Below are 27987 nucleotides of genomic sequence, written 5' to 3' on the forward strand. Positions count from 1 at the left end.
TGTGAATGCCAGGTATGGTATCTGTAATTTCTTTTCAACATCTGTTGTGATAATCTTGGTGATAACTTATTTCTCATTGTCACCCATGTATTTTTCTTAAAGTCATAGAAACTAGAATGCTTAATGTGCTAAAGGACTTAAAAACTTAATTTCACTGACTTTACTTTAAAGAGAGAAAAATCTTTGTAGTTACAGTTTCTCAACAAGAATGATATTTTATTTACTGTTTTTTTTAGTTAGGTAGAGAATTATTTCTAAGCTCACTTCTCATGCCTTTGCAGTGAAGTATTCAGCCCCCCAACAAAGTAGAAAACGTAACACCCACTGCCTTCAGCGACAGGAAGTTTTAAATACTGTGACTATTTCTGTCAGTAGAAAATGAGACAGAAACCTTTCGTGCCGGATGCAAACAGCCAGCAGAAAAAAGCACCATGACAAGAATGACGACATTTATGAGACGTTATTGATAGTGACGGATGCTTAAAAGGACATATGACAGCAAAGTTTCCAAATGAGTCACATAATTATGCTTATTGATATTCTAGTACACTGTGCGTGAAATAATAATGCATTTAAGCAGTTTGTCTATGCTGCCATTCATGTAATAATAGATAATAATATTCACCTTGAGCTCACATGATAAAATGTAATTTTAACAAAAATACTATTATAACTATTTAGTGTGAGTAGATATATTCCAATCTACAGAACAGAGATACAATGCTTTATTTTAAACTCTTCCATGGTAGTCCATTTTGACTCATTCTATCTGGTGATTCCTATCTGACACAAAGAGCCACCTTTTTTATATGATCCTGTGCAGCTAGAAACTTTTGTTTCTGCTCTGGTCACAGAATCATGGCCATTGCCTGAGTTGACCATTCAGTTCTGAACAAACATACAGACCCAGCCTCATCCATCTGCCATTTACCATATAGCCTATGTTTGTCAAAGAATAATGGATTTGATGGGCAGTATTCACAACAGTAGAATGAACGACACATGATATGTTTGTTTATTAGATGTGCATTCAAAACTCTTGAAAATATGTCCTTAGAGTTGAGGCATAATTTCACTGCACCTGCTATATCCAGCTAGATCTCTTTCTGTGTTATTGAAATGAACGAGCTATTTTCTTTGGGCCTTTCATAGCCTCAACTCATAACCTAAAATGGCTCTATACACTGTCCTTTTTTCCACAGGCTCACTGTACAGTCATCGATGACTGTGTGTTACCGTAAATGTGCCATGACGCTGCACTGTGCACATTTTTAATGGCTCTGTCTGTGGGATGAATCAGCTGTTGAATATACTGTGAATTCGCTTTTAAACAATCTGAGATTAAAACCAGCAAATACGTTTTCATTATACAGTTGGCTAGTTGTTTAGGTTCACAAATCAATTGACTCCAGGGCTTCGACTCAAGCATCAGCACCATTATGCAAATAAATCCATCCAACCACACTTTACAATATACTACAATATTTGCACATCAGCTTTTTCTCTCAACCACTACTGTACCTTCAATAGGCTATTGTTAGCCAGTCTGTGTTGCCTAATGTAAAATGAATTGGTATGAATGAATTAATGATTGGTTGACACACTGTCAACATAATGCTCATAATATCATATTAAATGTATATTATCATATTAATGTTTATTTAAACCCCCAGGGGTCCTTAAATGGGCTCCAGGGGGTCCCCAGCAAAAAGGTAAATAATTTATTTTCACTATAATTCCATCCATAAGTAACACAATAATACAATTTCATATACTTTCTGTAATAAAATATCTAAAAGCAAAAATCTTAGATGGGGAACCTGGGAAAAAATCTTATCAAATGGGGGTCTGTGGTCTAATTTGTGTCAGTGTAGGGATCCTTAATGTAAAAAAAACATAGAACCCTGGATCAGGGTTAGGGGTCAGTGGTGGTATGTCGTATACGGGTCAATGACGTATAAGGATTTACAACAACTCAATTTTAGAATAATAAAAACAAGCATATCTAATGCAGTAGTTCAAACATTCAGAATGTTGTGTACCTGAAGATCCATATTATACATTTGAAATTAAGTGATTTTAGTGGGTTTTTCAAGATTAATTGGCACTGGCCTTAAAAAAAGACATTTTTCAATTTACTTAACACGCTTCACATTTTTTTTTTTTTTACAAGTTTTCAGTAATATAAACTGTTTGGAAACAAAGTATTTGCATTTTTTTTTTTTTAATTTTTGTAAATGATGATCTTTTATTTATATAAGATATTTCAAGATGAATCATGGTCGCACCACATGACTTTTTTTTAAGGCCAGTGCCAATTAATCTTGAAAAAACCCACTAAAATCACTTTCAAATTGTAATATGAATTTTCAGGTACACAACATTCTGAATGTTTGAACTACTGCATTAGATATGCTTGTTTTTATTATTCTAAAATTGAGTTGTTGAAAATCCTTATACGTCATTGACCCATGCATGAATCCATGGTCGTGATCGTCTGCAAGACTTCAGATGCACCCTTCTCATTTAAACCGGTTTTGCAACGTCATCACGTCTCACGCACCTCCTGCGTCCATGGTTGTGCCCTGTTTCCCCGGTTAATCTCTCTGTATCTGCTGCCTTCAGGTACTGTTGGAATCTGTCAACTCCAGGCTGTATTAACAGTGGTGCTTTGGGGAGGTTATGGTAAACTCTACTGATGCTCCATATTTGTCATGGTGTGAGGGTGGACATTACACATTACAAACTGAAGTTAAAATTAGTATGTAATCATAATCATATTTTTCTTCATCTTTCTAGCATCATTTTTAATTTTTTACTCCATCTAAGCTTAGATGACAACTGAGCTATCACCATGACAACTGAGCAACAGCTTAAGTAAGAGGACCTTGAGATGGAGCAGAAAGCTCTTTAAAAATGGATCCTGATTATTTATTTTTTTCTTTGCAGTGGGAAAAAAACAGGTACCCAAAGGACACTATTTTATAAATTTACTGTATTTAATGTTTAAATCACATGACATTGACTGTATGCATAATAATAATAATAATAATAATAATAATAATAATGTTTTTTCGTATAAATAAAATAATGTAGAAAAACACAAGCTGTCTGCTGTGTGACAAGTCTGCGTGTTATTATTTGGAGTTTCCGAGGAAACCGTAAAGGCAGCATGTCAAACACACACACACACACACACACACACACACACACACCCACACAGTCCTTCCCTGCCTGAAGCTCCGCTATCTTTAGCACTGCCACGGATTACAGTGCGCAGTGTGTGGACAGACAGCGTCCTCTGTGCCACCTGCTCAGTTTATCGCCGTGAGTACTTTGCGCTGAAACTCGCTCTCGGAAAAACAAAAAGAAAAACAAAAACATAAAAGTGATGGGGGAATGACAAGGAACTCCCCGTCTTCGGTTGTCCGTCCCCCGTGAAGACCCCAAGGATGCTGCTGCTCTCCAGCCCACGGGACGGACCTCAGTGCCGGGCCTCGCTGCTGCTGCTGGCCGCGGTCCTGCTCTGTGTCATCCCCGCTACTGCTAGCCTCCCAGGTACAAAGCTCCACAACAACCCGCACTCACACATTACAAACACACAGCCAACACCACCAGACAAGCCAATTATCCTCGGTAGTGTTAAGCTTGTTGTCTGTCAGTCTGTCAGCCGAGGCAGCTGCTTTTTCTGTCAAAATATGACATTTCAAACTCAGCAAATAGAGCATTTTATTAAAGGCGGGCGTGTTTTATTTACTTTGATTGTTTCCTATGGTGTCTGTTTTGCTGCTACCTAAGTAGCTTGTTGTTAGTATGGGGCATCACATGAGTTCAGATGGCCGTTTTGGACAGGTTAAACAAGTAGCTAGGTGTACTTTGACAGAGTGAAAGACAAAAATGCACATTCCCTTCCTTGTGTGGCTAAATAATTCATTTCCTTGTATTGACTCCTTTAAAAAAGCCAACAGATTATTATTTCATTTAAACATGTAACTATCCAAACCCGTGTTAGCTAAAGTTGAGCCACACACAATGACATATCAGTGTGGAAAAGAAGAGGAATAAAAAAAAAAGTGATACCAGGTGACTTTTCCATTATTAATGAACTGATCTCTGTTTGATAAATGTATTTTTAATTTGTATTTATCCTTTATTTAACCAGGCGTAGTCCCATTGAGATATTAAAATCTCTTTTACAAAAGAGCCCTGGGGCAACAAATAAATATTAACTGAGTTGATCGGTAAGTTTAATTAAAAATAATGGCAAAGTAGTCACAGTAATCTTACTGAGTTTAGTGATAGTTACTGCTTAGTTAATCTAAACAGCAGCAGCAACTAAATCCAAATAATTTGGTTGTTAATAATTGCCAAAGCAGCGAAACAAGCCATTGTTTGTAATGTTGTAAATGTAAATGAACCACAATAAACTACATCATTTGCATTTATTTATTTGGGATATGACTGATTTATCTTTTTATCTTTTGAGTCACCGGGTAATCTGATAACAGGAAACTGGTTTGAACAGTTTTGCTTCTTTGTATTGTTGAAGAAGTTAAAAATGGAAATGTCCCATATAATTCTGAGTGCAGTTTTATGCCTTTCAATGTGTGTGTGTCAGTGATTGTAGCTGCAGATGTGTGCTGGGCACTGAGGAGATAATCTGCCTCTCAGCTTTTAACACAGCAACCCTGTGGGAGACACAACAGTTGGAGGCTCACATGTAATCTTTATCTTTCATCTGAGGGACACACACACACACATTCTGCCCTCCCACTGAACATTTACTGCCTTTCCCTTGGCACAAATTTGTAGAATATATAGATCTTAATTTTTTTTGCCCAAACACAAATACATCCACACACAGTTGTATAGTGGATGACTCCAACCCACTGACGTCTTATCATGAAATGAAAATGGTGTTCATTTGGCTTGTGCACAATAAAAACGATGGAGAGTTAGTGACGCAATTTGTGCTGTTGTTTTTTCCTCTGTAGGGAACATTTGAAAAGTCTGGTAACTTTCCATCTCATTGGAAATGTGACAATTTACTCCCTCAAATGCTGAAAAAGACAAATGTAGGATTTTTTCCGCCCCCTGTCACTAAGTGTCATTCCTGTTTTACATGACCAGAAAAGAATAATATGTTTGGTGTCATTGCGGTTTGCTCATGCGATACGTGACATTCCTGGACACCTGTTACATTTGAACGCAGCTTGTTCATAACAGCTTTTTACATTGTGCCAGTATGCAGGCTATTGTTTGTGTGTGTGTTGTGTTGAAATAACAAGACAAGGAAAAATAATACTGTTTCTCACTACAAGGTGAGACCAGTGATGACAGCACATTGTGTAATGTGACTGAGATTGTCATTGGAGTCATATCATATCATATCATGTCCACTGCACTTCTGAAGGAAACAGGAAAAAAGATTATTAAATGTACTGGAAGAGTCTACACAACCTCAAAAACCAGTATTGCAGCCAGTCTAGTTTGAGCATGATTTTTTAATGCAGTGTGACAACACCATGAAGTGCATAGCAATCAGGTGGTTGATTCAGCAAACATCGACACATCGTGTGTAAATACACTAGAAAGCTTTTACAGAACATTGGGTTCTTGGGATGGAGCTTATCCAAAATCTCCATAAACCCAATTGGTTACATAAACCATGTCAAGTGTGCTGGGCTGGCTAAGATACAACATTAATTACCTAAACATGCAGACTTTGTTGTGTAATTCAGACTCAGTGGGGTGCATTGAATTAACAGCAGCAGAAAAGTCACTTTTTTTTCACAGATGAAATTATTCGCATGTTGTTGCTGTTCTAATTTTAGCTTTCGCTGCGCAAACATCACCTTCACTTCTCAATATTCTAATTGAGCCTGATCATTGTTGTGCTGCCACGTTTAAATGCCAGGATTGTCATTCACCAAACCCACATAGAATTGGTGTGATTATTATTCAGCGAGCTACTGCCTCTGGCCTTTTCCTCTAAAAGGCTTAAGCATTAACGATTCATATCTTCAGTGTCACACTGTGTCTCCGTCACAGACACACGCAGCCACTGGCCTGATGGTTTTTTTCAATCACCTTTTATACCCTGCAGCAGAATTAGTCATCTGCTTTGTAGTGGGAATTGAGAGCCGTCAACAGTCAGGTGGAACAACACATCAATGCTGCCGAGGAAAATAGAGACCACCGAGTCGATGACTGGGCTCACATGTAATGATTTGTATCCTCATAGGACTGATGTATGGCTTGCAAATGTTTGTATGCAATTAAAAGGCGGTGTATGATTTAAGTGACATTTTTATTTTCCCCCTGGGCTCAAGAGCAAATCTAGTCTTTAAACTCATGAAAGTTGTCAGATTGAAGTGGGTTTGAACTCTGTACACACTTGTCAATAGAAATACTACTTTTAAAAAGGTTTTAATGGAATCTCGTAACATCTCTGTGGGCTGAAGAACAGGAAACATAAGAAGTGATGAGTTGCTTGGAATGAGGAACCAGAGAGTGGAATATTTAAAGTCTTTAAAGGGGATTTTTTTCCTGAAACTGTATGATGATACTGTTAATGTGAAGTAAAACAGGTGCTGTAAGTACTTTCTGTAGATGCTGCCACAAATAATCCTCATTACCCAAATTAAATTAATACACATGATGCAGGAAAATGACATCCATTCCATTTCATTTATTTATTTTTACAATTTATTGTTTTATTTCTGATATATTGTGTGTGAACTCATTGTTTCCTGGAAGTTATTTAGAAAAAAATACACTTACAATTAATCTTGGTTTCAAATGGAACTGTTATAGAGCTTGTGTGGTCTTTGAGGGAGTTTGACATTACCAGTGTTCACAAGCTCTCTCTCTCTCTCTTGTCCTTTCTATGCTTGACCTGTGGCTTCTTATTTTGAGAGCGTAATGTTCACAACCAGACCTCTGCAGGAAATGAGAGGCCCCACAATTAATCAACTTACAGAGCACTTAACAGACATTTGGTCCAACCCCAGTCAGCACCGTCTCAGCTGTTTGTTTTTTCTCTGGAGTAAGATTTTAAAGGGTAGCTCGCTCAGTTTTACTACCTTAAATGTCAAATTAGCCAGTTTTGTGATTAACAATGACAACTTAGCAATCAGCCAATATACTATGTCTGTGGTTTTGCATTTACAGGACTGTAACTGTGTGTAGCCAAATCTCCATCAAGAATGGGTTTAACTGATTGAAGATTGCTTAAGAAGCCTCGATAGTATCAGAAACATGCTTATCAGTGCTGACGCACATACCCAGAAATCTGTCTGTATTAGATACCACACCAGATACTTTTAGTAACGTGATTTAGAAAAAAGCTAATAAAATATTTTAAGTCAGTTATCAACCAAAGTAACCCAATCAATTTGTGGCAGTATTTTCCATTATTAAGTGTAGTTTAAGAAATACTCCATAATCCTATCAGGCTTTCAAGAAAATGTAATTGCTGCATCACAGATTAAATGCTGAACCAGCCAGAAGAAAACAAACAGGATGACCATGAAAAAGAAAAAGAAATAGAATTAATCAAGAAGCTTTTATTTGCCACCTATATGCTGCTTTGGTATAAATACCTTTAACCTTTTTTTCTGTTTGCTGCTGGGGTGTGCTGCCCTGCTCCGCTCTAATGATAATGACACAGTAATTACCACATGCGTGATGGGTCTGACTCGTCATTGTCTGACATGGCAGACAGTAACTGCGACATAAGAGACAAATGACAGACGGGGCAGAAGAGACACGCTAGCACCTCAAGAGTCAGTCAAACGAGGAACAAAAGTCACCTCGCTCATCTAAGAACTCACATTCCATTGAAGAGGAAATTATTTGGCTTTTTAAAAAATTCACTTCCTTTTCACCTTTATCTGTCTGTCGCTTTCCTGCCTCAGCATTAAAGTGTGTGTGTGTGTGTGTGTGTGTGTGTGTGTGTGTGTGTGTGTGTGTGTGTGCCTGTGCGTGCATGTGTGTGCATGTGTGTCAAACAGGTGCAAAGTCATGCCCCATTTTCCACCAAGCGTGCAAAAATCTTTAAACGTACGAGTCACCGCGTCAGATTATCGTGAGAAACCAACACCTACATTTACACAGGATCTTGAAACTGATACAGCAGACAGTTTCCATGCATTTAGTCAGTATTTAATTTCAGATCAGGGTTTTTTTGATGCGGTTTTCTTAGAATTGAAGCAATCTGGGTTGAAGTGGCAGCCTACGTTGTTAAAGACTGAGAGGTTTGAAGGTGGCTGACTTAGCAATTTTCTCTGTGACAGTAATGTGTCAGTTGACTTAAAAAACCTGAGCTTTGCTTCCATTTGTCAGCGTTTAGCCTCATTGTCTCTTTTGTCTGTTACTTTAAATTAATGTTAATCCATGTTGTGTTCATTGTTGTTATTCTGTGCTGTTGTTTGCTTAGGTAACTTCATTTTTCTTTTCTTAATGCTCACAATCTGTTATACTTTTCATTCATTTTATTATCACACAAACATCATCAGTCATTAGTTCAGTCTTTTAACACATTATTTACACTCCTTGCTGCTTTTATGGGGCTACAACAGTGACAGTTAAATTGTGTCATTGAAAAAAAAACCCTAGGCTGAAAAAGTAAATTTCCATTGCATTACAAAATTACAATCTCACAATCTTATTATTTTATTTTATTTGGATGTTTTCTGCATTACGATGTTTTTCAATGTCAATCTTAAGATCATTTCTTCACGTCTGTCTTTCTTCAGGGACAGTTTTTTTCCACCCTCAGTATCGCATGTTTTCTATTTCAACTTACTGTCACTGTTTGGCATGGAGAGCACAGGGCCTACATTACCCAGTATGCCTTGCTGTCCAGGGTTATGTCATTTTCATGAAGTCACAATATAGATAACATCCTCCAAATCCTCTAGAGCTGCAACGATTAGTCAATAGATTCATTAGTTGCCAATTAATAAATTAAGCACCAATTATTTTGATACCTGATTAATCATCTTAACTCATTCTTTAAGAAAAAAAAAGTCTAAATTCCCCTGCTCCAGCCTATCAAATGTTAACATGTTCAGGTTTCTTTACTGTTCTGTAGTTAACAGAATATCTTTGGGTTGTGGAATGTTGGATCGGACAAAAGAAAAAAATGGAGTACTTTATCTTTTGGGAACAGTCATGGACATGTTTCACCACTTTCTGACATTTTATAGACAAAACAAGGAGTTGATTCATTGAGAAAATAATTGACAGATGAATTGCTAATGAAAATAATTGTTAGTTGCAGCCCTAATATCCTCTGTTTTCTTGTGTATTTAGTTTCGATATATATTGTGATATTATGTATTTTCTGGAAAACTAATTGAGATTAATTGTTTTTGGCTCATCTGGTTAATTAAGTATTTGAAAAATAAAGACACAAAAATCCTAAGGCAAAATCTCTGACAAAGACAAATGTTATTTATTCTCAGGGTTTATAAAACACATCATCATATCACCCAAACTTAACTCATCATAGAGCAGCAGTGCTTCTCCCAGCTGATGCTAAGGAAGACAAAACATTAGAAACAGGCTGTTTGGTATTTGTTTTTGCCATGGTTACACAAAAAGGCACATACGTAAGTCACATGAGTTTCCACATACATGCACTTTATCCATGTGAACTGTGTTTATATGTCAAGTGAAGAGACTGCTCAGCAGAGCTCTCAAATGTTTCCATCTGATTAGGCTCACTTCCTGTCTGCTATCAGAGGGTCAGGAAATGCACACAATGGGAGTGTACGACCCTCTTGGCCCTCTTTTTCCTGCTTCCTCTTTAAATCTCTCTCCAGCTCTCTCTGTGTTTCTCTAACACACACACACACACGCACACACACACACACACGCACACTCATAATTACAGATTAGGTAACATTTGTTGTATCCGTCAAACAGCTTGAAGGAACACAAGTTAACGCTGACATGAGAGTGTGCGCATGCTTGTTACTGTGTATTTGTGTGTGTGCCTGTGTGTGTCTGAGAGTGTGGGCCAGGCGGTGTGAGAATGCCTCTGTTTGCCTCTCTGTTCTTCCTGGCAGAGCCGCTGCTGAGCACACAGCAGCAGCAGATGGTTCGAAAAGTCGATTTTCACTCGTTCCAAAGACTTCTTTAAGGCTGCGTTCACACCAAATCCGGCAATGCAGCACCGTCCTGCAGGGTTGTGCGGAGGTGTGGGCGTGCTTATTTGTGCTTTAGAACATAATCACTGTCAAACAATCAGAAAATAAAGTTTTATTTCTCAAATGTGCTTGTTTTGTTTTTGCCACTGCTGCTCGCTCTCTTCATATACTCTCTAGCTCACTTGACCACCACTGCTCTCTCGCCCATGCACTCGCTCTCTCTTTTTCCCTTTTTATTTTTTAAAATGAGTTGGGAACAAGTAAATAAGGTTCTTCTTCCTTTTGGTGTCTGATCTCTGTAGTGTGATGTAGGGTTGCATGTCGGTAAAAGTTGATTCTGGTTCAGCTTCTTGCTGGATGGCTGCTGTATTTTTTTTCCTGAACCCCATGCGGTCCCCCTGCATTGCCGGATTTGGTGTGAAATGTGGCCTAAGTCTCTGAGTAACATAATGTTTTTTCTCACATCCCCTGTCTTCACTGATGCCAAACGACCCGATGTACTGCAGCAATTTCTCTGCTTTTTTCCCCCACTTCTCTATCTCCTCGTCTCTCTCTCGTTTTGTATTTTCTTCCCCCGTCTCCTTGATTGAGCTCTGTAATGCACGACAGCACCGTGTGGGAGGAACGCTGATGCAAGGCCACCTCCTATGGTGACTTGACATTCACTTCTGTCACTGTGGCGCCTTTATTATGCCAATAATAGATTTGAGCAATTTTGTCATATGATTATCGTGACGAGCATCTTCATTGGTTCATCTCTGCTTAGAAAAAAAGTGCTGAGTTATGTAAGCATGAGTTTAGTAAAATAATAATGATTAAGTCAATTTGTTCTTTTTAACTACTTTAACACAAAAAGCACAATGAAATCATAAGCACATTTTTTCATGACAACTGCTGATGAATGGTAATGAATGCAGTTTTTGATGCCCTTTCCAGATTTTCACGCCCACTTTGCTTTTTCCTCGCCCTGTTTTTCTCACGGTTTCCTCGTTGCCAAACACATCCATAACGAAGCACCTGTTTTTTTCTCGGTGTGTGTGTCTGTCTGTGTTTGTGTGTGTGTGTGTGTGTGGGAAAAAATAATTATCTGCATTCATGTGACTGCAATAGGTTCCAGCACATTAATTTTCCATGTGATAAATAGCTGATGAAGTGCTGACCAGTGATGCTGAGGCTCCAACTGCATTATAATAAAAAAGGGTGGATTTTAAACAATAGAGCAGTCTGATTTATCCCATTCATAACCAGAATTAAATGCATGTTCCCTAGACACCAGTGATTAATTCATGTGTCATGAAAGGTTCATTTAAAATGGGTTTTTTTGGTGCATGATGACATACAGTCTGGACAAACATAGTTAATGATTCAGCAATACACTGAGATACGGTCTCCAGCAAAGCATTTTCACGGCATTTACACCAATATCTCAATGTTTTCTATTGTGTTTCACTCTAGATTTGTTCTGATTAGGCTTCCGGACATTTAGATGATAGCACTTCTGAACATATTGTTGTGTGAATGTTTAAAAAAAAAAAAAAAAAAAGTTTATTTCTGTACAACCAAAAGCGCCTCATGATGATTGATTTCTGCTTTCCTACAAGTTTTGGGCTCAGTACATTGACAAAAAAGAGGTGAAAGTGTTTCTGCACAGTTTTGTTTAAACAAGACTTAAGGGTCTGGCCATGCTAGAAGCCCGGTGAGGCTGTACTGCACTGCGGTGCCTTGAGCTAAATGCTAAATCAACATGCTCACAATGACAAACTGTTGTTCATCAGCACTGAACACCAAGTACAGCTGAGATGGTGAATCATGGGAATGTCAAGAGCTTTGTAGGTATTTGGCCATCACCCAAAGTTTTGGGCAGATTAATGGTTTGACCTGATAATAGCTTCAGGTGAAAAGTCAGAGGATCACCAAAGGCATTAATATTCATCCTTTGGATACAATGGATTTCTGTATCAAAATTCAGTCTGGATAAAAGTGTTGGACTGATCTGTTCGCCATCAGCATGGCTAAAAAGTCTGTTTCTCCTCTTTAGTTATGTGATGTATCACCGATAAGTACATGTGATTCCCTAACCTAACAGATAGTACAAACACTCAAGCAGATATCTGACAAATATATTTGACATTGGCTAATCCTCACAATGCAGAAAGAAGTTGAGACAGGAATGGGTGGCTTGATCCATGACATGAGGACAGTCTTCCCCTGATCAGTTACCGGATCAATGATGGCAGCTAATGAAAGGAGGGAAGGAGACAGGGCAGCATGTTTCAGAAGATACTAGCAGAGTCATGTGACTTAAGCCTTGGCTTGGTGTGGAGTTGTTAAAGGAAGCCTTGATTATTGGCTCTTGCGCTTCCCCTGACTGAGATGATATACTGATATCATTGCTTTCTCACCCGTAGTATTTAGGCCATCAATCACAGCTGTGCACCTTTCAACACAAAATTCAAATAAAATCAATAATACAAAGAGAAGCTTTATTGGTATTAAAATCTTTCAGACTGACGTAGTGCTTGAACTGATAAACAAACAAATGTTTATCCTGTCTCAGTCTACTGCAAATAAGTAGAGTCTGCATATACAGTATCTGTGTGCGTGGGTGTAATAATCAAACATACCTGGTCAGTGTTTTGTGTATGGAGTCTAGCTTTGTCACACACAGACACACACACACACACACACACACACACACACACACACACACACACACACACACACACACACACACACACACACACACACACACACACACACACACACACATACCGACAAGTGCCCAAGTATCTATCTCGAATCTCTCCACTCGCTCACACTACTAAATACCTCAAGGACAGAGCAATCTATTTCTAGTGATACTTTTGTCTGTAAAGGGCATGGGGTTGAAGGAAATCAATAAGAATATGTGACAAGTCCAAACAAAGGTTTCATATCTGCTGGGAATAGAAAAGGAAGAAAAGCACGTGGCGGGTAAAAGTAGGCGCCACGACAATTGAGGGAGGAAGAGGAGAGAAAATAATCGAGAGAAAATAACCTTCGACATAATCGAGAATGAGGGGGTTGGGCACATTAGCACGTTACACTCGCAGTGCTGTGGAATAACATGGCATTGAGGCAGAACGGTTGAAACAGCAATTAAACGTAGAGGTGACAGAACTGTTGCTAGGTCGTGGGAACAGAAAGAGACCGAGCGTGGGAACAGCTAATGTTAATAGGGAGGTGTCTACCTGCATGTTAGTTTTGCGACCATTGAATTCACGACACGAGTAAAACACTTGCTGTTGTACTTGTGGCATCTCAAAAGTTAGAGATGCTCGTGTTCTCCCATCACCATCCTCCTTGAGCTCTCTCTGCTTCCTCCTGGGTGTGTTTGTTTCTGCTTTTTTATTTCTCTGTCTGAAAAACCGAAAGAATAACAAAACAACTCAAAGATTACACATGCGTCACTCTGCCGCTGGCTCCCTGAGGCTTCAGGCCAATGATTGACACAAGATGTGGACATGTGTGTGTACCTTTGGTGTAACTGCGTTGACGTGTCAAAATATGTGTGTGTTTTTGGATGTTGTAATGTTCATATGTTGGTTTATGATTTGCTATCTATTGCTGTGTTGTTGAAGGTTTGAAATTTACATTACCATCTCTCCCAAGCACCAGTCCTCTGCCTCTCTTCTATGTGCTCTTCATCTCACCAGCGTTCCCTCTCTGGCCTTGTTGCCATGGAGGTCATTCTCCTACAGTGATTTCCTTCATGTGTAATTCTCTCCTCTCATGTACAGATTGGGGTGGGAAAAATCACATTACGAAAGGAGAAAGTTTAATACAGTAGGCTTGTCTGAGGATTTCTGTGGATCATTTAAATACTTAAAGTATTAACACTCTTAAATCCTTTAATAATTTATCACATACATCTGCTGCAAATGTCTGCACCACCAAGCTCAAACCGTTTTATCTCTCTTCTCATTTTTTTTTTTTTTTTTTTTTTACAATTGGGGGTTTTCATGGAATTGATTTCTCACCAAGACACACCAACAACCCTAACCTTTGAGACCCATTATACCACAAATGTCCTGGATTCATCCACCCTCTCCCCACCTTATATCACCTTCTGTCTGTTATGCTAGCATCAGCACCTGCTGTGCTGTTCACCTTTAGCTGCCCCTCTGTGCAGCACTACTGGTCTCATTATCTGCACTCTGCCTCCAAACACACCTGCTGCGTAACCCACTTCTCCCTTTGTGTGTCTCTCAACCTGTATGTGTGTGTCTAAATACAGTGTTTGGGTTCAGCTTTTTATCAAACTGGCAGTAATCAGGTCAAGTGATAATCTAAACTGATTGCGGGTAGATCTGTGAGAGCAGCTGTTGATCACTCTTTACATTGGTTTAAACTACCTTGGATTGCAAAGCAGGTGGGTCACACTACATTGTGAAATGCAGAAAATGGTTCGAAATGTACTTTACTTACAGTTAAACATATCTGTATTATCTGGTAAATCTCACCCAAATGGAAACTATGAAAAGGTTAAGATCTGTTATTAAAAACTGAAGCTGTGATGTAACGCTGACATCAGCAGACGCTCTGTAATATTTTATGTCTGAATGGAGCGGAAGAGCTGCCACATCCGCTAGTGAGTGAGTGTCCATTTTAAAGTTGAAGCAACTCTTATTGGGAACATTTTCATAGTACTTCACTCCACAGAAAAATTCCTCGTTGATTGCGTAATTTCTGCATTACAGCAGTGTGGTCGGGATACTAATGAAACTGGTGTTGTCACTCTCTTTCACTCAGCTGGCAGGCATTGCCCTCATCATATAGACTGTGCCAAAGAGGGACGCCAGTTTTGCAAGCCTGGCTCCTCCCACTGCGGCCCCTGCCTCAGACCATTGGAGGAGGACGAGGAAGGAAGCTGTGTGGCGAAGAAGAGGCACCGTCAGCATGGTATGAAGAGAAAGATCACACACACACACACACACACACACATACACACACACACACACACACACACACACACACACACACACACACACACACACACACACACACACCGCTCCACTCTGTTTAGCAACCAATAGAGTTTCTTGCCAGACCTTTAATTGGGATTTTTCTATTGGAGGCGATAGAGTTGCATTGATTACTCAATTAATTGATTAGTCAATAATTGTTTTTGATTCCATTTTTAAGAAGAAAAAAAAAAAAAAGCAAGAAATCTTTGATTCCAGCTTTTTAAATTTGTTTTTTTTCTGGTATTTTTTTAGTTTTCTCTGATATCAAACTGAACGTCTTGGGGTTGTGGATTGATGTTAAGGACAAAACAAAACATTTCAGGTTGCATCTTGGGCTTTAGGGCATTTTCTGACATTGTATAGATCAAACGACGAATCGATTAATCAAGTCATTATTCAAAATAATCAACAGATAAATCAATAATGAAAATAATTCTTACTTGCAGCCATAAGAGGCGAATGGACAGCTGGAATATTTTATTTATTACTTGGTGAGTTTTTGATGAAAATGATTTTGTAGAGGTGGAAGAGTTCAAACAGCAAGTCAGATGTAAATGTAGACATAAATTGGCAGAAAAAATCTGGCAAAACCTGAATTTAGATCGTATTATTTAGCTAAGATAGATTTTAAATGTGTATATCAATTTAAGTAAGAGATCACCTGTGCACGGATAAGACGCGAATTATTGCCACTATGTATTGAAATTGGAACATATAGAGGAGTAGATGAAGATAAGACGATCTGTGAATATTGTGAGCTGAATGAGGTTGAAATTGGAATTCATTTTATCCTCTACTGTCCTTTAAGCCATGATTTAGTGTCTATATTTAATTGAACGCACTTTTAACAAAGTCTTTGCGTTATCTGAATATATTTCCAAAGCACAGAATAGCAGAAAAATATGATATATCACATCTATCTCTAATAGATAAAAATAATTGTTACTGAATAGTTCCATGAGTGTATCATGTGACCGAGTGACCAGACATGAAAATAAAACTACTTATTCATTCAGTACAGAAAAAAAACAGTGGACAGAGATGACCAAACCCTTTTATAACTCTCATGATAACTTATACTCACACTGACACACTAACTCATCCAATGCCTTCATATGCACATCAAATAACTTGATTACTGTGAATAAACTAGATTAAGGTAAAAGCTTCATTAGTGCAAGTCAGCTGGAAGGAAGTCTGGTATCCTGCAAGCTAACATCTAATAGTAGCACACAACCAGAGAGGGAGAATGGATTGGAGAACGCCTTTGCTTTAGGCTGGATTATTGAGATGTTTCTTATATATTTATAAAATACAACATCTCTGACTTTTTCATGGAGGAAAAACCTGAAATGATTTCCACTGCTGTGCCTATTCTTATTGTACGCTCAGTTGCAGTCAGATAACCTGCTCGTGGTTTAAATGACAGTTACAACAATTGCTTCACTTTGGTTATAATCAGATTATTCAACTACATGTAAATGTAGTGACTGACTCATATTCTCTCTCTGTTTTTCTTTATATTTTCACTCCACATTAGTTCTTTGTCACTGCCTCTTTTCTCCTCAGTTGCCCACATCTCTCTTCCACACCACCTCTTTCTCTCAATTGCCTATTGATTCTGCCCTCTCCTCCTCTTCCACCCCAATCAATCTTAGCTTGATCTAAATACCCACCCCCTTTCCTCCAATTCTCTCTTTTCACGTCCAGCTCCCCTCTCTCTACATCCTTGTTGTGGTCATCGCTGTCACTCGCTTCTCCCCTCTATATCTCTGACAACTATGGTGCAGCCTGATCATCTGTTTTTTTAATCCGCCCCTGCTGTGCCTGCAACACACATGCACCGCCCCCTCACTCTGGCAGCTTTAATCACTTAGACGACATGCATCTCTCTCTCTCTCTCTCTCTCCTCTCTCTCTCTCTCTCTCTCTCTCTCCTCTCTCTCTCTCTCTCTCTCTCTCTCTCTCTCCTCTCTCTCTCTCTCTCTCTCTCTCTCTCTCTCTCTCTCTCTCTCTCTCTCTCTCTCTCTCTCTCTCTCTCTCTCTCTCTCACCCTTCATCTCCATCACTGGATCTAATGTCACTTAATGAAAAAGCCAAACTGCGAAAATAAATCGTATTTTTCAGATTTTCACAGACACTTGCTGGCATGCACGACGTGTTTTGAGACAGCGCTATAGAATGAGAGAGAGAGCGAGAAATGGAAACATTGTGTCTATCTTTTGAGTGCACTGGCTGGCCTCTGCATAAATGTGTGTTTGTGCATGTGGAAAAGTGTGTATGTGGGAGGGGGGGAGGGCTGTGTATTTATGTCTTTTTGTGGGCATGTGTGTCCTCTACAGGATTAATAATTTAGATGGGTCTGCTGCAGGAGAGGACACAGTACAAACTTGGCTGGAATTTTTTTTTTTTTTTAAAGGCGGCAGCACCACAGAGAGAAGACAACACGAGCAGGACATGAGTGTGAGGATTTTATTGGACAGAAAAGTCACATCATGTAAAATGAGTTTGTTTTTGCAGTGCATTCATATGATGATAAGGCCTAATCAGTTATTACTATTTTGACATTGGATAATGCATTTAATTGTATTTTTAAGTCTGTATTTCTCTGTATGGAGACTGTGACTTTAAGTTATGTGATGCTCCCGTACATCATAGGCCTTAAATCCCTAAAGTGGTTACATAAACCCTCAAGAGACCACAGAACACAGTGATCCACATGGGAGACCGACTCTCTTTTTTCACACTCACATTCTCACATGCTCACATACATAAACCCACACAAACTGTTGAAATGAACTGATAAATCACTGTTCTCACATGCCGCCTTAGTAATTTGGAATCTCCTCTGTAGTCACTCTGTTTTCACCTCAGTGGAAATATGAGGGCTGATTATTTCAGATTTTAGGGTTCTTACTGAAGCATGAACAAAAGACATTTTTCTAAACTGAAACTGTAATACATGACGCATCTGCATCCATAGTATGTGTCCGTTTATTTTCTCTCTTTCCACTGTATCTGTATCTGCCTCTCACACACACACACACACACAGACACACACTCAAGCTCATGACTAAACCTTCACTTTGTCAGTAAGCACAGTTTGCTTCAGAAAATATACACATTTGTTCTTTAATTAAATTTCTAACATCAGTCGTACCGCGAGAGGTAGTAGCTTTAGATGATGAGAAATTATTTGTCTTAGAAAAAATGCACAGTTCAGCGTAGAGGCCCAGATTTCTCAGAGACAACGTATGTATGAGAACAGCAGGATGCAACAGTGTCCTGACAATAACGGAGAGTGACGAGCAGTCCTGTTGATCCAGGATATTATCCTCCTCGTCCTCAGTCACCTCAGATTCTCTCTTGTCACTTCCCTCCTGTGTTGCTTTCTCTGATGGTGGTGTGTGAGGCTACTATAACTACTACTACTACAAGGCTGCTTCACCCCCTGACCAGTCTGACCATGGCTTGGCCTCTACACTGGCTCAGCTGGCTGTTCAGTAAGGCTATCTATTAAAGGGTCGTAGGTGATGAAAACAATTTTTGTCCATTTCCCATTTTGTAATAGTCAAGTACTCATACATTACAGGCTTACACGTTGTTCAAAATCACAGTCAGATATGTGGCATCACAGTAGTATTCACAAATGTGTCTCTTATACTTAAAAACGGTTCCATCTACGAGTGCATTTACCTGTAGTGGGACAGAATTAATGGCTTTGTAACTTATTTTTCAATTAAATCAACCATGTTATTATCAAAGAAACTCTATACAGTTTTACTCTTAGGGCCTGATTTGAAGATCCCAAATAAAGGGTACTAAATTGCGTGCATAGTGCAATAGATTGCGCGTTTCTTTTGCGTGTGTTTTGTGGGTTATCTACTAAGAATAACTGCGTAAATGAAAACAGGTGCAACAGGGTGGAGACAGCAGTATTTCAATGAAGGTTTTGCGTGTCTGAATGGAGAGTTTGGACGAGCAGAAAGCTGCAAGCGCAAAAGGAAATTTGATCATGAAAATATTCCACTCCAAAATTATTAACACAGGTGGAAAAACTCTGTCCTGTGTGTATTCTGTCATTGCGCCTCCGTCTCCTCGTCTCTACAGTGACAAAAGTCATCTGTGCCCAGTGCACAGCCGGTTAATACCTGCCCTTCAAAGGTATTATTTATACACGCAGTTTCCATCAGAAAAATTACCTTCAGGTTTGGTAAATCACAATGCGCTTGCTAAATAACATATTTGCATTTTCTCCTCCCTGTATTTTGCACACTGGGGTTGAAATGCCCCATATTACATATTCATTATGGCAAACGTACTAAATGGACCTTGCACATTTGAAAGACACAAACCTCAGTGCGCTGCGTTAGTAGATCAGCTTGCACATTTTTTGTGGGTGATGTCAAGTTTGCACACATTTTTATACATGCAAACCTTTAGTAAATCAGGCCCTTAGTGTTTATTCTGCATCAGCTCTTTCTTTCCTATAATGACATGCTTCTTATCCTCACCTTGGGTGGTATTATCTTCCCATTCCAGTCATTGCATTCATGCCGCATCTTTCACTGTAATATAAAACTGATCCCTCTTTCTGACTTCCTCTTCTCTAAATCACACTCCCTTTTTAAATGTGTTGCAGTGGAAATTATTTTATCAGCGCTCACATTATCCTACTGTACATCTGTGGCCTTGAACTTGTTGATCTCATAACATTGCAGCAGGTTATTCTGCTGTTGTATTCAGTGGAAGTCACTTAGTATACTTTGTCTAAATATGTCATACACTCGGTCCAGCGAGGATGAAAGTGCACAGCAGATGAACAAATGGGGCAGGCAGCACTTTTTTATTGTAAGTAGGACCTGCTTGTATTTGACATGGAGGCGTGCACTCCCATTAGTAAACAGACTATGCCTTGAAGCTAAGCCCTTTTTCCGAAAACAGACAAACAGTGTGAGAGGTGTGTATTCCTTGGTATGTAGTTAAATAGTGTACAGTTACTGTATGTGCTAAAGGCAGGGCCATCTCTATTTAGCTGGATATTTTACAGTCTGTCTCTTCCTGGCTGCTCTCTCTCTCTCTCTCTCTCTCTCTCTGTCTCTCTCTCTCTCTCTCTCTCTCTCTCTCTCTCTCTCTCTCTCTCTCTCTCTCTCTCTCTCTCTCGCTCTCTCGCTCTCTCGCTCTCTTTCTCTCTCTCTCTCTCTCTCGCTCTCTCTCTCTCGCTCTCTTTCTCTTTTTCTCGCTCTTTCTCTCTCTCTCTTTCTCTCTCCCTCTTTCGCTCTCTCTCTCTCTCTCTCTCTCTCTCTCTCTTACATTGACACATATAACTAAATATCAGATGCCATTTGTCACCCCTCTTTTGTGTATGTATGTTTATATATTTAAAATGATAGAAAAGATACAATACAGCAGCCCACAAACTATAAAAACAGACAACCAGACACTTGCTGGAGAGGCATAACCTGCACATGAACACATATCCTGCGGCCGTTTGGTAACATGATAGATTGAGAAAATGATGGATAGTCAAACAACAATTCAAACTTACAATGACATGCCAAGTTTACAACCTTCCAGTAATAGAGTGAATATTTAACCAATATGATGAATGATACATGGTTGTTGATGTCAATCTCGCCATTTCTACCACTATTCCACCCCATACAATTTATAAGTCAAATAACTTCAACATAGCCTTTTTAGAGACTTTTTACACTTTGTGTGTGCCTAATATTCACCCAGAGCACCAAAATATCAGAAGTGTTTTGGGTGAGAACACGCCATTTGTTCCCATTTTGACCATCATCACCATATTGCTGACTAATTTAACCATGCTTGCTAATTGTTTGTTTTTAGCCATTATGCCTCATGTTTGGTTACAGTTCACTTACAAGCAACATTTATGGTTAAAGTAAAACACAGGCAAGCATTAAGTTTAGTTTTTGTTTCTAAGTTTATTTCTGTGTATGTATTTCTTAATCAATCAATGCCTTTCTTTGCTACTTAACATACCCACCATGTGTGTGTTTCGAAAGATGACCACTTTCTGTATTTATACACCGGGTAACTACCAGTTTCCTAACCACTCTAGTCAGGCTTCTTCACACTGAAATAGCAGAATTTTTGTGATAAAATATTTTTACAGTTTTCCATTTCTTTTTTTTCTTTTTTTTCTTTTCCTTTCTTTAAACTTTTTAAAAACTTATTTTCTCTTAAATATTCTGCTTTCATAAGGTACTCTTAATAATAAATGCTGAAATACGTATTTGTATATTTTCATCCCTGACTTTTTTCTGGCTTTTATTGCATTTTTTCATTGGTGTGTCATTTTTTAAACACTGGATGAAAGACAGGTGGGACTGTTTATTGAAGGTTAGGACATACAGTAGATTTCCTGTATTGACTCGAAACTCTGCAGTCTGTTGAGACTAACTTTTTATAGCAGATAGGAAGGTGACTCACAGCCAGCCACCTTACCAGCCATAGACTTTATAGGAAAAAATACTTATTAACTGTGTTCCACTCCTTTATTTGTTCCTTCATTTTAGCTTAACCATCCTGTTGACCTTTCCTCAAAACACTGAGAAGAGCAAATAAATGAGACAGATTTAAACCTTGCAGGGCCCTTTTTGCTTTATGCTGGCTGACCACAACGAAACCTTCAATAGATTCAGTCTCCTGACACATTACATAAAGTCGGTCACTCTCTTCCTCCTTCACACAACATATTAACATGTCCACTAGAGGGCAGCAGGACACACAAGTATAAGTCATTAATCCATAGATAAGACTTTAATAGTGTCACTGAGGAGGGACTCAGTGTCAGTAACTTGCTGCTGTATAACTAAAATATCAGCTTACAGTCTTTTATGAGAAGTTAAATTACCAGTAAATTAACAGAATATCAACCAATATCTATGAGAAAATATACATGGTAGTTGATCGACTGTAAATAATTTCTTAGGTGAAGATTCCAGTTTATCAAATATGAGATTTTCTTGATTTTGTCAGGACATGTTATAGCCTGAATGACACAGTAAATGTATTACATTACATTAAATAACACAATAATGAAAGCAATCATAGTCCTGTTTTATGATTTAGTGCCTGATAATATGATCATAAACTGATATGATCTCCTTCTCTTAGCTGTCTTTGTCTTGGTAATCAGGTATTATGGTTCATATGACTGTTAGGCCAAGACTAGGTGCACAATACCGCAAAATACACTCAATCTTAGTAATACAAAGACACAAAGTTTCATCGGAAAGCATTTAGATTAATCATAGTTGATGTTTCCGTTGTGTAGTCTTTAGTTTCTGTATTCTCTTAAAATATACCGTAATACTGGTATCACGGTATATTTTGTAGGGCTGGGCGATATGGACAAAATCAAATATCACAATATTTTAGACCAAATACTTCGATATCGATATTCCAACAATATTGTAGAGATGGCTGTTGGTGCTTTCAGAAAATATTTACACTATGAAATTTTTGATAAATAATCTTCAGTAATGTGGATATAATGACAAAATGGGTAAAAGGTACAAAACAGAACAGCTAGAACAGTCTGTTAAGTTCCAAAAATCATATATTTTACTGTAATGCAGCATTTAAAACCAGAAAAAGACAACTCTGGTGACATATCGCGATAATACGATATCCAAAATCTAAGACGATATCTTGTCTCATATCACGATATCAATATAATATCAATATATTGCCCAGCCCTAATATTTTGTAATTGTTACTCAAATGTAGGCAAAAAAGAAGGAAATAAAAACTGTGAAATCAGTCGGATTCAGAGTGTCTGGACAATGAAAAGGGAAGCAGGAGGAGACTGTGTGTGTGCGCATGTATGTGGTTAGGGGGGGAGGAAGAAATGTGAATGGGTTTTAAGTGGGAAAAGAGGACAGCACAGATGTGTGTGACCCTCAATCCCTGTTGAGCTGTTTAGTGTTTGTTTGTAGTACCCAACTGCCCCCTGGGTGCCTCTCAAGAGGTTATGGGTCATTATCAAGCTAGTGACAAAACTCTCTTACACTAGGAGAGGTGTGCGTGCTTAGTCAGTGTGTGACAAACCACACACATACACACAGTCGTCACTTTTTTGGGGGGGTGAATTATCAGCTTTGGCCTAGGTGAGCCCCCCAGGATTTTCCTATAAATAGATGAATACTTTTTTTTAACCTTTTCCCTGCAGATTTCAAATCAAGTCTCCCTTCTCTTTTGAAAGTCTCCTCTAAAATTCAAACCTGTATTACCACACACTGCTGGTGAGCAGACCGGGCACTGTTGGAGCTCTCAGCCACCTGCAAAGTACAGATGGTGCATCCCGCCTCCACAGACACCTGCTATGGAGTGCACTAAATGGCCATTAGTGGAGGGGGGTAAGAAAATAACAAAGCAGGCAGTGAAAGTGCTGGCTTGTCATATCATACACATTAACACAGCCAGATGGCCGGCCTTCTGGAGGGAAAGTGACACTGTAATCATTAATCTAATGTAATGTTTTTGTCAAACTGTTTTTAATATCAGTATCATATAAATCAACTGTGCTTGTGTGGCCCAGGATGCTTAATGGGTAATGACATTATCTGCTAAATGTGCTTTCCTGTCAAGCACCATTTGCGGTTTTCTCTACTTTTTTTGTTTTCAACTACTTTTTTCATGATTTGCTGCCTTGACAGTTTTAATCACAAATGACTTTAGTTAGATATTTGATTGTGAACGTAGAAAACTGACACCCAGTGAGGCAATGGTCTGGCTGATTGCTCCTACCCCCCCCCCCCCCCCCCCCTGCTGTGCTTCCTCCCCCGGCCACACACACACTATCGGCCCTCCTCGTCACCCCGGAGACCTCGGCTGTACTGCAGGAATGCGGCTAACTGTCTGGCCTAAAGGGCTGTTAAAAAGCAGTTTAGTGTTGTCTCTTTTTTTTTTACCAGTCTTCAAACAAACAACACGCATGGACACACTCCCTGTCTGTCACTTCTGAGGCAAGACTCTGAAAAACATATGTAAAGAATGGGAGCGAGTATGTATACATGTCTAAAACATATGCATCTCCCAGTGTTACACACAACAATAGTCACACATTACCTACAGACATGAAAAAGCCTAAAAAGTACATTTTTCAGCTGTAGAAAATCTGTTTGAGGATTCCCATGTAACTGAATGTAGATTATTGCCACGCATATTCAGTAGGTTAAACAGCTACTTGAGGCAAAGGCCTGTTGCCCTGGTAACTGTGTTTGTGATTGAACAGGTACAACCAATTGTATATATAGTTACTGTAAGTGTTACTGACTGATTTTTATGTTATTTCTATGATTTAAGGTGCTTTGTACCAATCCTTTGGTATTTCGGCTGTGAATTTTAGAGCCAGTTTGATTTGTGTAACAGTAAATTTGAACTATCTTTTAATGTTGTGTGTCCTTTAGATAAAAATCCGACCTATCCTGACCTGGATGGAGAGATCGATTACCTTCACTCCTACATCGAAAAACAGTCGTTGACAGAAATCAAACAACCAAAAAAGCAAGTCAAACATCCTGGTAAGAACCCTGAGAGCAGTCTTAAGACAGACATACTACAATATAAGTAACAAACATCACTTCCTGTTTTGAGTTAGAAGGTGTTTTTTAAATCTCATGTATAGCAACTTATTTTTCTTGACATTCACCACCACCATCCGATCTTGTGCTTTTCCCCTCATGTTAGTCTTTGATGATAATTCTGTCGCTGTTTTTTTTTTTGTCTGACTCACTCTCTCCAGCTGCCGCCGACTCCCAGACAGATGTTAAAAAAAGCAAGACAGATTCCTCCAAACACAAACAGAAAAGCCTGCACACCGCCACTAAAGCCCCCCACCGTGCAACTACTACTCTTCCTCACACACCGACCCCCCAGCCTAGGGCCACAGCGGTTAAGGGCCGACTCGGTCCTATAGTTGTGCCAGCACGGAAGAATGACAGCATTATTGTCAGTAAGTATGATTTGATGTCCTCAGCATAGTAAGATAATAAAATGGAAGGGGATCAGTAACCCAGGATGACTATGACAGCTCATTAAGTGCAAATTAGCTTATATATTTAGCAGCCATAATAAATGTCTCAGCAGAGCAGTCATCTTATTTATTTCTTAACACGCTCTGTTCCTTCTGTCTTTTACTCTTTCGTCTGATTCAACTTTCAGTCATGATCTCAGTGTGTGTCGTGGTGGGTGCTGTGGCAGTGATCCTGGCTAGCGTCTGTTTTATCAAGTAAGTCTAAACAAATACAGTGATGAAGTTTTGTCTGTTTGATGTAGAATAAAGTATAATATTAATATTATATATATATATAATATTCTTATGGAATTATAATGAAATAAACACACACAAAAAGACTGACCAGTTAGTATAAAATGATCCATGACAAACAGCAGACAATGATTAATACTGAGTGATTTAAACAAATGAATGAAGACTTAAAGAGAAGACCAGTTCAATAGTATACACTTTAAAAAAAAATTCATACACAGTCTTTACAGTGTATTTCAAAAGTGGTTCCTCATTACTTTTTTTAATGACTTGCATATCTCATGAAGCAACATTTAGAGCTTGTAAAAGTAAGTTAGCATCATGATATTCACATTGGAGTGTAGATCACATTGTTTAGTGCCAGCCAAATGCTCATCAGCGTGTTTAACAAAGCAGCTTTTTAAGGATAAGGATAAGGAAGGCACTCATTTCAGTGAATTTAAATTGATTTGATTAAAATGTTATTACCAAATAAGGCTAACAGTGACTAAATCTAATCAAAGCTGAATTTGCAATGGTCTGTTCCTCAAGATTATAGAAGTGGTAAAGAGAAGATGTGCAATTTAAGCAAAGGTAAATATTTAGATGTAGATTAAGGACTTACAGCAAGAATTTAGTAAACCAGTGAAACCTTGTGCTGGAAACTGAGGCAAATTGCACAACACAGAAGCAGGAAGCAGCCCTCAATATTGCAGGAAACTCAGATTCATGATGCCCCCCACAGGCTGCAGAGAGAATCACGTCTAGCTCAGAAGGTGGACTACCCAGCCTACGGAGGGACAAGCACGCCTGCTACCACAGCTAATGGGACCTCAGTAAGAGCGATGCACTTTTATTCACTCTTCTGCTATTGTTAGAACTCGCCCTGTTTCAATTTCTCACTTCTCTTCTTGCAAAACCCACAAGATTTGCGACTGCATTGTGCAGTGTTGCTTCTCTTTTCGAATGTGTCACCCACACTTCCTTTCATCTGTTTTGTCCCAAGATGGGAGATAAAACTCTGGCCCAAAGTGCTCAGATGTTTCACTATCAGCACCAGAAACAGCAGATGCTCTCAATGGGAAAGTATGATTTTTTTCTATTTCTTTACTTTCTCTGTCACTCCAATCTTTTTTTCTGTAGTTAAAGTAGAATTCTCAACCACATCCTCTGACCTTGTTACCTCTCTACCGGAAATTGATTTTTTAATTTTTTTTTGTCTGTAGCCACAAGCCTGAACAAAAAGGCGTTGACACTGAGGTCACCTCAGATGAGGAAGAAGTGGGAGGAGATTTTACAGTATACGAGTGCCCCGGACTTGCACCGGTGAGTAGAAACACACACATGCAAACGCAGACACAAATGTGCACACTATCATTTCTGAAGTTTTTTTTATGACTGAAAATCTGATTTAATTCCCTCTTTGACAGACTGGAGAAATGGAGGTGAAGAACCCCCTGTTTGATGACTCAACTATCCATTATCAGGGGAATCAAAAGTGAATGCTGAACACTTAAAACACACATATACATCCATACACACACACACACAAGCCATTCCTCTTGAATAAACCACTTGATCTAACACTGCAAGTGATGAAAACATGATTGTTTTCTTTCAAGCCCTTCACTAATTCTACCCGAGTGCGGCTTTTAATACTACATATTTATGTTGGGTTCCTTGTTAATTTATTTCTTTCACTGTTTTTGAGGGTTACTGTCTTTTAACATAAGAGTCCTTCTTCTTTTGTTTTCTCATATAGTTGTTTTTTCCTGATTAAATATCACACACATATCACAAGTTAAGATTTTTCTCCTCCATCTTTGTTATTTTCCTTCATTTCTGCAGCTATTTCCAAAGAATGTTACACAAATATATACAACATACAATACACACGCACACACACACAGACACACAGACACAAATACACATACATAAGCTGAGAAACAGGTGCCGTCCCTTGTTTTGTCATGCATAGCTAGTTGCTAAACCACATTCCTAACAGATACCCAGGAACTATTTAAATTCATATCCCTTTGATTACCTCTAAAAAACCTTCCCTAACACAACACAAGGTTTATCATTGGAAATGTTACCGTTGCTGTTGTTCATTTTATTTCTTGTTATATAAGCTGCACAGAAAGATTTTAAGATTATAGAATATATATATGAAATTGAAGTACTTGATGATGTCTGCATGGTTTGACTGTACTGTGTTTGAATCATGGCAATGGTTTGATCAGTTCTGCCTCCTATATGTATGCATCCTGTTGCTGGAGGAGGAATGTACAAGAAACGTGACTTCACCCTTGATTGAAATTTGAAAGACAGACTGACAGATACTGGCGGATGTGAAGGTGGTATTTTTGACTATTGTGTATCACCCCCCTCCCCCCTCCATCCTCTTGACGGCCCCAAGTTAATCTTGTGCTGCAAAATGTACATACAAAGAGTGAAAGAGTTCACTTTTTATAGATATTTGTACATGCAGACCAAGGACTGGAAATAAAAGTTTTTACCACACGTGAAAATGACTTTGT

At 38.8% G+C, this 27987-nt stretch overlaps 1 protein-coding gene across 1 annotated transcript; it reads left to right on the forward strand.

Annotated features, from left to right (window-relative positions):
• The first annotated feature begins 3228 nt into the window (after positions 1-3228).
• Positions 3229-27963, forward strand: npdc1a (neural proliferation, differentiation and control, 1a). Its single transcript, XM_062434559.1, has 9 exons — positions 3229-3558; positions 14949-15098; positions 24609-24722; positions 24944-25153; positions 25363-25429; positions 26193-26283; positions 26454-26533; positions 26674-26773; positions 26878-27963. The coding sequence occupies exons 1-9, from the start codon at positions 3453-3455 to the stop codon at positions 26947-26949; spliced, it is 990 nt and encodes a 329-aa protein (XP_062290543.1). The 5' UTR covers positions 3229-3452; the 3' UTR covers positions 26950-27963.
• The last annotated feature ends 24 nt before the right edge of the window (positions 27964-27987 follow it).

This window comes from Scomber scombrus, chromosome 15 (genome assembly GCF_963691925.1).
Source record: "Scomber scombrus chromosome 15, fScoSco1.1, whole genome shotgun sequence".
Classification (NCBI taxonomy): Eukaryota; Metazoa; Chordata; class Actinopteri; order Scombriformes; family Scombridae; genus Scomber; species Scomber scombrus.